This window comes from Oryctolagus cuniculus, chromosome 1 (assembly GCF_051225735.1).
Source record: "Oryctolagus cuniculus isolate XC-2025 breed Fujian yellow rabbit chromosome 1, ASM5122573v1, whole genome shotgun sequence".
NCBI lineage: Eukaryota > Metazoa > Chordata > Mammalia > Lagomorpha > Leporidae > Oryctolagus > Oryctolagus cuniculus.
In genome coordinates, this window is record NC_142867.1 from 58,466,285 (window position 1) to 58,477,830 (window position 11,546).

At 39.0% G+C, this 11,546-nt stretch overlaps 1 protein-coding gene and 2 pseudogenes across 1 annotated transcript; 1 reads left to right on the plus strand and 2 right to left on the minus strand.

Annotated features, from left to right (window-relative positions):
- Positions 1-1,657: 1,657 nt before the first annotated feature.
- On the minus strand, positions 1,658-2,457 carry LOC149128414 (histone-binding protein RBBP4 pseudogene; annotated as a pseudogene).
- A 149-nt stretch (positions 2,458-2,606) lies between these two features.
- On the minus strand, positions 2,607-3,682 carry LOC149128415 (large ribosomal subunit protein uL15m pseudogene; annotated as a pseudogene).
- A 3,319-nt stretch (positions 3,683-7,001) lies between these two features.
- LOC100340981 (olfactory receptor 5P76) lies at positions 7,002-7,956 on the plus strand. The gene has a single exon (XM_051824384.3). It carries the CDS (start codon positions 7,012-7,014, stop codon positions 7,954-7,956), a length of 945 nt encoding a protein of 314 aa, XP_051680344.2. The 5' UTR covers positions 7,002-7,011.
- Positions 7,957-11,546: the final 3,590 nt, after the last annotated feature.

Genomic DNA, 11,546 nt, shown 5'->3' on the forward strand with positions numbered 1-11,546 from the left:
CAAATTCATTTCCTTTTGGTAAATTCCAAGGAGTGGTATGGCTGGGTTGAATGGTAGGGTTATATTCAGGTTTCTGAGGAATCTCCAGACTGACTTTCATAGTAGCTTAACCAGTTTGCATTCCCACCAACAGTGGGTTAGTGTCCCTTTTTCCCCACATCCTCTCCAGCGTCTATTGTTGGTAGATTTCTGAATGTGAGCCATTCTAACCGTGGTGAGGTGAAACCTCATTGTGGTTTTGATTTGTATTTCCCTGACTGCTAGTGACCTTGAACATTTTTTCCTGTGTCTGTTGGCCCTTTGGATTTCATCTTTTGAAATATATCTATTGAGGTCTTTGGCCCATCTCTTAAGTGAGTTGTTTGTTTTGATGTTGTGGAGTTTCTTGATTTCTTTGTAGATTCTGGTTATCAACCCTTCATCTGTTGCATAGTTTAACTGAAAAGTGATCCCTGTTAAATATAAGAGTGGGAACAAGAGAGGGAGGAGATGTACAATTTGGGACATGCTCAATCGGACTTGCCCCAAATGGTGGAGTTAGAAACGTGCCAGGGGATTCCAATGCAATCCCATCAAGGTGGCATGTACCAATGCCATCTCACTAGTCCAAGTGATCAACTTCAGTTCACAATTGATCACACTGATAGGTCTAAGAGTCAAAAGGATCACACAAACAAGACTAGTGTCTGCTAATATTAACTGATAGAATCAAAAAGGGAAAGAACGATCCAACATGGGAAATGGGATACACAGCAGACTCATAGAATGGTAGATGTCCTAAATATAACCATGGCCTCAGAATCAGCCCTTAAGGCATTTGGATCTGCATGAAGAGCCCATGAGAGTATTTTATGCATGGGAAGCCAAGACACTCTGGGGAAAAAAAAAAAAAAGAAGACCTAAATGAAAGATCTCTACGAGTGAGATCCCAGTGGAAAGAACGGGTCATCAAAGAAGGTGGTACCTTTCTCTGAAGGGAGGAGAGAACTTCCACTTTGACTATGACCCTGTCTGAATAAGATCGAAGTTGGCGAACCCAAAAGGCTACCATAGCCTTGGCAACTCATGACTAGAGCCTAGGGAGATTACTGACGCCATAAACAAGAGTGTCAAATTGTTAAGTCAACAACAGGAGTCTCTGTGTACTTACTTCTCATGTGGGATCTTTCCTTAATGTGTTATCCACTGTGAAGTAATGCTATAACTAGTACTGAAACAGTATTTTTACACTTTGTGTTTCTGTGTGGGTGCAAAATGATTAAATCTTTACTTAATATATACTGAATCGATCTTCTGTATAAAAGAGAATTGAAAATGAATCTTGATGTGAATGGAATGGGAGAGGGAGCGGGAGATGAAAGGGGTGCGAGTGGGAGGGAAATTATGGTGGGGGGAAGCCAATGTAATCCATAAACTGTACTTTGGAAATTTATATTTACTAAATATAATAATAATAAAAAAACTAGCGTTAAGTCAATCTCATTGTTGAGAGGGGAAGTAGGGGATTATAAAATCACAAGAAGTGCAGACATATCTAGGATCCTTAAATCCACACTTTCTTCAGGCAACTCTCATTGCAAATGTTCTCTGCCATTTGCCACACTTGTATGATATTGTCTTCTGACTCAGAGTAAATCACCCAGATTTAATTGAGATTTCAAAAGTAACCAGGTATCTTAGCAGTGTAAACATCATGACTAAACAACTCATTATACAGATTGAAAGAGATACAGTTCACTTCACAGTGTAAGCATCAAATGAGTGGCTTGGTTTGGAGGCATTGTTTGAACAAGTACACAAAATCTAAGATTTTGGTCATCAGTAACTGATCGAAAGATTCATGGGTCAGATGCCAAGAAATATCTTCTACTACTGCTGTAAGCCCTGTAATGATAATCTTCACATCCACTACTTTTCCTTCCTTTGGAACAGCACTGATGTCCAAGAAAGCCCATATACCTCTTTCTGATGTCCACAGGGATGTAAGTCTGGGTGGCACTCTCCAGAAAGGTCTGGTTTAGAAGGATATTTTGTATAGTCAGAAACAAGAACGATGCATTGACACAAAGGTGCTGGGGCATATAATGACCCCTGTTTACTTCTCCTCCATGGCTGATCTTGATTTCTATTTGAATTTTTCCACTAATCGAACCAAAATCTTTCTCACTGTTGTAGTATGAATTATCAAAGTGAGCATCATCATCAGGGAGCTGCTATTTCAATAGGTGGCTTTTGTTCAGCTGATGCATATGTCCCCAGGACAAGATGATGAATGCTGAAATCTCTTCCTTCTGGTATGGTTACATCGTGAAGCCACATGCAGTTAGGCTGGACCACTCCAGTGTATAGGTCATCATCAAATCATAAAGGAAAAGGTGTTCTTTTTCCATATTTTGTGATCCTCACTGATCACACCTTCTTTCATGCATCATCAATGGCTTCTTCCTTTCCAGCCATGGTGGGCAGGCAAGGGGGTATTGGGGGGAGGCTGCAGGCACTCACGTGATGCTGTGGCCGCTATTACCAGTTTTCCGGTATTCTTCCAATACTCCTCTTTTGCAGAAGGGAATTCATGAGCCATAATATTTTTTTCAGGAAAAAGATGCTTAGCGTACTTGTTTAACTGTAAAGATTTACGTATTTAAAAGGCCAAGTTACATATAGAGACACAGAGAGATCTTCCATCTCCTGGTTCCTTCCCTCTATGGCCACAACAGCTAGGGCTGGGCCAAGCTGAAGCCAGGATCCTGGAATTCCACCTGGGTCTCCCACGTGGATGGCAGGGGCCCAAGCACTTGGGTCATCTGCTGCTGCTTTCCAAGGTGTATTAGCAGGGAGCCAGATCAGAAGTGGAGCTGCTGGGACTCCAACCGATACTCGGCTGGGAAGCCAGCATTTCAGCTGGCAGCCCAACCTGCTGCACCATAATGCTGGCCCTACAAGTTGTAATACCTGAGGAGATCTCATCGGTACATTTTAAGATTGTCTCACCTGCCATTTTCACCACGCGTCCTGGAATAAGACCAAAGAAACTCTGCTTTCTCTGCTCTGTATCCTCTTGAGAACTGGGCATTTTGAAGACTTCCTTTTTATCGGCAGTGGGTGGGTAAAAGATAACCACACTTTCTGGACAGTTCAAGTTTTGCTTTAGGAAATCTGGCAGGTTTTCCCCCAGGTGACCACATACTTAGCATTGGTGTAACAAGGCACCAGTGCTTCAGGTGGAGGCATTCACTTTGGCACGGATTGTCCACACAGAAAGAATGAAACAGGTTTCCACAGAATCTCCAGACTTCTTGGGTCACAGAATCTACAGTGACAACATTACCATTTTTCTCAGTTGCAGCAATGCTAGTTCTAAAGCCAGCTATTCTTCAATATTAAATTTCACCTTAAAGGTGTCAGCACCCTCCACTTCCAGTGGGACAGCATAACCCCTTTTAGTGGCTGGATGGTCACACCTCTCCCACTGACAAGCTGAGTTAAGTCAATAAGCTGTGTAGGATCAACTCTTCTCAAATCAGTAAGAGACTGCAATCTATTGAAACTCAAAGGCTGACACTGGTATCTGAAGTGCGGTCCTGGAGTATGGATTGGGATTTAAATTGGTCAAGTTCAGAGGTGGCAAAGACTGGAGCAGGTTCAGAGACCTGGCCCCACAGTGCTGCATAGGACTGGCCATGACTCAGTGTGCCAAGAACTTCCAAGGGCATCCTGAGCTACCCCAGAGGCTACTAATTGTACATCTTTATCTGATGTTTACAAAGTTTTGTCCTGAATTCTCTCTCATATTGAACTGTTTTCCCTGAGATCAGTCCTTCACTATAAATCACTTCTACAGGAGTTTCTAAGGTTGTGATTTTGGAGAACTTGTCATATACAAAGTCTCAATGAAGACACAGAATGAGGACTCCGTATACTTTATAGTGCACATTTTTTTTTTTTTTTGGACAGGTAGAGTTATAAACAGTGAGAGAGAGAGAGAGAGAGAGAGAGAGAGAGAGAAAGGTCTTCCTTCCATTGGTTCACTCCCCAAATGGCCACTATGGCCGGCACTGCGCTGATCTGAAGACAGAAACCAGGTGCTTCTCCTGGTCTCCCATGTGGGTGCAGGGCTCAAGCACTTCGGCCATTCTCCACTGCCCTTCTGGGGCACAGCAGAGAGCTGGACTGGAAGAGGAGCAACCGGTACTAGAACCGGCACCCATATTGGGATGCTGGCGCCAGCCACATCACATTTAAAACTTAAAATAAAAAGAAGTATAAGCATCAAGTTCTGAATGCTGGTCTACAACCTGCATGATGAAATATTTGCAACCTTTAACCATCATAGTCAGTCACAGAATCATACAGACTGAATTTTTATTGAGAGGCCATGTTTTACTTGCTTCTGTGGTACCCCTAAGTTACTTAATCACATGTGTTACAGATATTGAGACAAAATACTTTTCAGTAAAAAAAAATAAACACACAATGAATGGATAAAGCTAAGATTAATGTTTGATATCTGGAATTTATTGCCAGGTAATTTTTAGTCAGAATATCAAAGCAAAGTTGGAGTCAATATTGATAATATGCTTTGTTATATCATACTCTCTAAAGTGACTAAACAAAGGTCATGGAACTAGGAATGAATAACCAGATAGAAACAAAAGAATAATTGACCACTTGAGAATTGAGTCTCTTGAAAAATTAGCTGTTTTGTATATGAGTTGAACTGTTAAACATTTACTCCAGAAAATGACACTCCATAATGCTTTTGACTTCAAATCAGATTCCCCAGTGTCATCTGAGGTTTATCCTCAAAGGAAAACAAAACTAAAAGATAGTTATATAACCACTAGCACCTTGATTTGTTACTAAAAGATGAATCAGTTCTCATTCCAAGAGGTAAGGCTTGCCAAGACATTCCCAGGGGTATTGGTTTTCATTCAGCATTTGAAGACACTTTACTGTCTAAGTTAGTTATCTGCACTCACAAGCCATATGAGGACACCGGGCAGATGGAATCAAGCAATCAGCAGTGAGCATCTTGGGCTGAATTATTTGGTGTCCATCATCAGTTCTATGTGAATAAATAAACTTAATATAAGTTATTAGCATTCCCTGTTAATCCACCCATAAGACAGAACTCCTGGTCTTTAAACAGCACCCAAAACTGGCACTTGGTGGAAATGCCAAAAATACGCATTTTTGATGCTTAAAGGTTTACATTGAAGATTTAAAAATATGTTGTAAATATATTTGCAGAAAGATTCACTCTGTTTATGGGTCTAACAGGTCTGAATGAATTATAATCAAGGCAATTATGAGTTAGAAAAAGCTTGATTATATATGCCTGGAAAATCTGGAGATAAAGTCAATCTGTTCACAAGCTCAGTGATTTCTCATAACTTTTTATGCAATACTTTATTTAACCACTTATTATACTGGGCATGCTATTATTTCATTCTCTAAAGCCCCAAAAGAAAATGCTTTTCAGTAAAATGAATTAATTTGTTTGAAGAACCTATTTAAATTATGTGTTAGGTATTAATCATGCCTGTTTTCAGAGAGATTATACTGATACTTTAGACTATATGGTAAAATAATATGATTTTAAATATTTTACAATGCACAATAACTTCATAGTAGGTGACCTCTTTCATAATCCCAATTATAATATCAATTGTATTCAACTGATAGACATTGTGAAACATGTAACAACTTAGGTGACTCATACATTTGCTGTCAGAAGGCTTAAAGGGTCTGCTGTTTACTCGTTTTCAGGTGTGTTCACTCGTTTTCAGGGCTTTATTGTTACTGTTATTTAACTTCATTTATGGCATGGTTACTAAGGCATGGGCAGTCAGATTCTTCAGGGCCCATATTCTGACTCCACCATTTGCTGTATCAACTTGGGCCAGCTCTACAGTTTCTTTCTGATTTGTTTACTAATATATAAAATAATAATTAAGGTAATAGTTTTACAGAAAAATTAACATACTGTACATATGTATGTATAATCATATGAGATAAAATATGATTATGAATTAGGTCATCTACTATAAATTTACTGGGTACTTTTAACACATTTGTAATGGAAAATATTGTTTTACCAAGTACTTTGAAATAGGAATGAAATCACTATGAAAAGGAATGATATATAATTATATGTATGCATATATAATTTATGTAATTATCTAATATGTACATAATTCTTATCTATATGCTTATCTTTTAGGCAGCATGTAAAATGTTAGCTATTACTGAATTCTTTACCACAAAATTCTATGTATTTTTTTATTTTTCATTATACTAGCAACCATTCTTATTATTTTCCTTAATCTTACAGTTTTATTCTTCTGTTTTAAAGACATTTTCATGTATTTTTTTGAAACAATGTAATAGAAAAAGAAAAGGATATATTATATTAAGGTATTTCTCTGGGGTTTCTGCCAAAAATTTTAAAATTTCAGATAGGCTTATTATGATATGTATTGTTGCTTGGATATCTTTATAATAAAAAGCTATATATGATAATGAAAAGAAAACCATCATATTGGTTAACTTTTTTAAAATTTTATTACTTGTCTGTCTCCTTTTTTTTTTGTTGTTAAATATTTCTTTGATTTATTTGAAAGACAGAGTTAGAGAGAGAGGTAGAGAGAGAGAGGGTGAAAGACAAAGGGAGAGTCTTCCCGTTTGCTGGTTCACTCCCCAGCTGGCTAAAATGGCCAGAGCTGAGCTGATCCAAAGCCAGGATCCAGGAGCCAGGAGCTTCTTCCATGTCTCCAACACGGGTGCAGGGGCCCAAGGACTTGTGCCATCTTCCACTGCTTTCCCAGGCCATAGCAAAGAGCCGGATCTGAAGAGGAGCAGCCTGGACTAGAACTGGCACCCATATGGGATGCTGGTGCTTTAGGCCAGGGCTTTAACTTGCTGTGCCACAGCACCAGCCCCCATATTGGTTAACTTCTAAAATGTACTGTTTTCATCACAGATTCATTTTGTCAGTACCTATGTCGTCCTATGGATTCCCTGGTGGGTGGAAACCACACTGCAGTGTCAGAGTTCATTCTCCTGGGCTTAACAGATGATCCAGGGCTACGAGTCGTCCTCTTCGTGATCATCCTATGCATCTACCTGGTGACCATATCTGGCAATCTCAGCACAATCGTTCTTATCAGAATCTCTTCTCAGCTCCATCATCCCATGTACTTTTTTCTGAGCCACCTAGCTTTTGCTGACATAGGCTATTCATCTTCCGTCACACCTAACATGCTCGTAAACTTCCTGGTGGAGAGAAACACAATCTCCTACCTTGGATGTGGCATTCAGCTCGGTTCAGGAGCTTTTTTTGGGACAGTTGAATGCTTCCTTCTGGCTTCCATGGCATATGACCGCTTTGTGGCAATTTGCAATCCACTGCTTTATTCAACCAAAATGTCTACACAAGTCTGTATCCAGTTATTTGCAGTGGCTTATGTAGGTGGTTTTCTTAATGCGTCTACTTTTACATTCACTTTCTTTTCTTTACTCTTCTGTGGACCAACCAGAGTCAACCATTTTTTCTGTGACTTTGCTCCATTAGTTGAACTCTCCTGTTCTGATGTCAGTGTCCCTGTAGTTGTTCCATCGTTTACTGTTGGCTCCATCATTGCCATCACAGTGTTTGTCATAGCTGTCTCCTACATCTACATCCTCATCACCATCATGAAGATGCGCTCCACTGAGGGGCGCCAAAAGGCATTCTCTACCTGTACCTCCCACCTCACAGCAGTCACTCTGTTCTATGGGACCATTACATTCATTTATGTGATGCCCAAGTCCAGCTACTCAACTGACCAGAACAAGATAGTGTCTGTGTTCTACACAGTGGTGATCCCCATGTTGAACCCCCTCATCTACAGTCTCAGGAATAATGAGATAAAAGGGGCTCTAAAGAGAGAGATTGGCAGTAGAAAATTTTCTTAGTGACCTTTGCTATTTTTTGTAGATTTTGATATAAAAATATCCTATGAGTACAGTAACACGAAACTCAGTAACTGAATGATTGTAGTTAAAATATATCTGTTCCTATATCATTAGTAGGTATTGAACTTCTCAATAAATGTAGGATTTGAGTTTTAGACAAAAAAGTAAATCAGAGACCCTTAGTGTGTTACCTTGATAAAACTAAGTTAAATTTAGAATTGAGAATATATATTATTTACAGGAAAAAATCTGCAACAAATACTTTTTAAATTATAGTCACTTTTTAAAAGTTGTTCTCTAATCTAATTTAAGGTTATTACACTTCAATCTTTTAGACTGTGCCCACTTCAACATTTGCTAATTCCGAGATAAGCCTGATAACTACAGTTATGATTGAGTACATTTTGAGAACAAATGACAAAGTGGAGCCAGATAGGAAACTTGCTGGAAACATTCTTGTAGAAAGGTGATCTGCTGGGGATGAGTTTTGTGGGCTCATAAAATTCTAGTATGTGTTGCTATTTTCTAGTTCTGGGTTAGTTATCAAGAAGAACAGGATGAGATGCCCCTAAAATCTGCGGATTTTTCTGTTAGGTCAAGAACAGGTGACTTCCTCTGCTGGAATGAGCAAGGTTCCTGAACGCCTGAAGACTTACTTAAAAATAAACAAGCTAATTTCCAAAAAGAGAATATAGCTAGTAGCATGACACTGAGCTTGAAGGAAACAGACTTTTGGAACGCCTTGTTTATGGTCAGACCCATAGCTTGCTCAGAAAACCCAAAGGTACTTTGTCTTTCTCTTGAAACTGTGAATGCCCCCAGGAGAGAATTATTCAACATCCATGTGCTGAAAACAACCACATTTATTCCTATTTCTTGTCCCTCTTTATTGTTTCAGACAGAAAATCCATTCTTTCCCCTAACAGAGTAAACAACACTTAAAAATTATATTGAGTAATAATTATATTCCACGTACTGTCCTAGGCTATTGAGGATATGAGTGACAGTCAAAATGTCTCGCCTCATGGAATTTATCTTCTTGTCCAGAATTCAGACAATAAAACTAACAAATAACATAGACTAATAGAAAGGGTTGAGTACTACAGAGAAAGGAAAAATTTAGCTAAATACAGAGTGATGTGCAAGAAGCAGGAAGTGGCTGGTGCATATCTCAACAGGAATATAATACCTGTGGAAGGATCTCAGGAAGTGACAACTGCTCATACTGAATTTGTTGTTGCCTGTGAATTATGTGAGTCTAATATTTCATTCATATACATGTAATTTTTTTGATGTTTCTATTCCAACAATGGCAGGGTTTGTCATTTTAATCAGTCCCATGGTGAGCACATCTAAAACAAATAATAAGAACACACATACCCTAAATATCAAATAGATCTTATGGCATTAAATGGAAGCTTCATGATAAGAAAGGTTGAAGACCCAGGGAACTACACTTAACACTTAAACATTATTTTGCCAAGAGAGAATTTGCCAAGTCAGAATAAAGTGTTACTACATTTGATCTATGTGGCTTATCTAAAAACAAATCAAAACAAAACCAAAACATGATCTGCTGAGAAACTGGATTGATATGCCTGACACATATCACAAGGGAGAAGAGATGTGAAGTAAGCAGTCATTGCAAAGATTTGTAGCCATGGAAGTCATGGAAGTCTCAAAGCTTGGTCAAGAAGAAGTAGTCTCTTCTGTTGAGGAACTGTGTTTTTTTTTTCTTCATACTATTTGTTAAACTCTTTTCTTAGCGTAGAGTTAACTTTACGAGTGTTAAAAGGAAGTAGATCTTTGTAAAATTAAGAGTGGAAATAGTAGAGGAAGAAGACTTGTTGGAGCATGGGCAGAGGGAGAGTAAGGTGGGAAATATCACTTTGTTGCTAAATCTGTATATATGAAATATCTGAAGCTTGTGCAATTTAAAGAAATTAAGAAAATAAACCTTTGTTAATATGGGAAAAAATAAAATAAATGAAAATAAAAAGAAATAATATCTGAAAGTGAAGAAATAAATAAATAACATAAGCAGCAATTATTCCTAAATAATACACCAAAATGAGGGTTAGTAGAGACAACAGAAACACTAAAAGACTAAGATTTAAAATATGGGAATTAATTAACACATACTATATTTCTTTGATAAAAATGATAAAAAGACTACTTGAAATGTACACAACCACAGAAAATACATAATAATGACTAATAGCATGCAGTACAATCATATAGAACTTAGTACTAGAAAATTAACCATGCTAGTACAGTTATACCAGGCATTTTTGTTTGGTGAGCATAGCCCTCATGGGTTTTTACATAGGATTACAAGTGACCACACAGGCAGAGAAGTCATCCTAGCTTGGCAGCCTCATGACCCTAACTAGAACCAATATATCTTGTAGTTATGTCAGGTACAGTCCCATGGCCATGGTCCCTGCAAGGGTAGTTTGTACGTTTTATTTTTTGTAAGATTTATTTATTCATTTGAAAGGTAGAGTTATGAGGAAAAGGGAGAGAGGGAGAGAGAGAGGGAGGGAGGGAGGGAGAGAGGGAGGGAGGGAGGGAGGATTGTGTTTCGATCCACTGATTCACTCCTCAAATGGCCATATTGGCTGGGGCTGGGCCAGACCAAAGCCAGGAGCCAGAAGCCTCATCCTGGTCTCCCATGTTGGTACAGAGGCCAAGGCCTTGGGCCATTTTCTGCTGCCTTCCCATGTGCGTTAGCAGAGACGTGGACTGAAAGCGGAACAATGGGGCTTAAATCTGTGTCCATATGGGATGCTGGCACTGCAAGTGGCGGCTTTCCCCACTGTGCCATTGTGCTGGCCCTTGTTTACATAATTAGGAATCACTGCATCCAGGATAGGTTACAAGAGAATGTACCCCAAATGTTGTATTGTCAGGGTCAGCACCGTGGTGCAGCAGGTTGAGCTGCTGCCAACATCCCATATCAGAGTGCCTGGTTGTGTCCTGGCTCCTTTGTGTCACTGATCCAGCTTCCTGCTAATGGTGCTGGGAGGCAGCCCATAATGGCTCATGTACCTGGGTTCCTGCCAGCTATGTGGCAGACCCCATTGGACTTTCTGGCTCCTGACTTCAGCTTGGCCTTTGCTATTGCTAGATTTTGGGGAATGAACCAGTGAATGGAAGATTCACCTTCTCCTTCTCTTTCTTAAATACATCTCTAAAAACAATGTTTTTGTTATAAGCAATGTTGCATTAACACAGCTAATATTTCATTTTTTACAAGTCAGGGGAAACAGGAAGTTTATCCATGGTCTAATTTTTCATCAGAAAAGTTAAAATATTTTGTTAACTCTATGCTAAAATGTATGATACATGTCCTCAGGGATCTTCAGTACTATGTAATTTAAAGTAGACATCTGAAAAAATGTATTATTTAAGATTCTTTACTGGATCATAGACAAAACATAGGGATCCAGGATGGGGTTATTTGAGCAATGAGCCTGGTGATGATGGGATGCAAAAAAGCACCTGTTCTCTCAAGTATCTATTAGGTATCTAAACTTTTAAGTCAACAACAGGTGTCACTGTGCACTTACTCCTCATGTAGGATTTCT

Coding starts and splice junctions, on each gene's coding strand:
- LOC100340981 (XM_051824384.3), top strand. CDS start 7,012: ATGGATTCCCTGGTGGGTGGAAACCACACTGCAGTGTCAGAGTTCATT.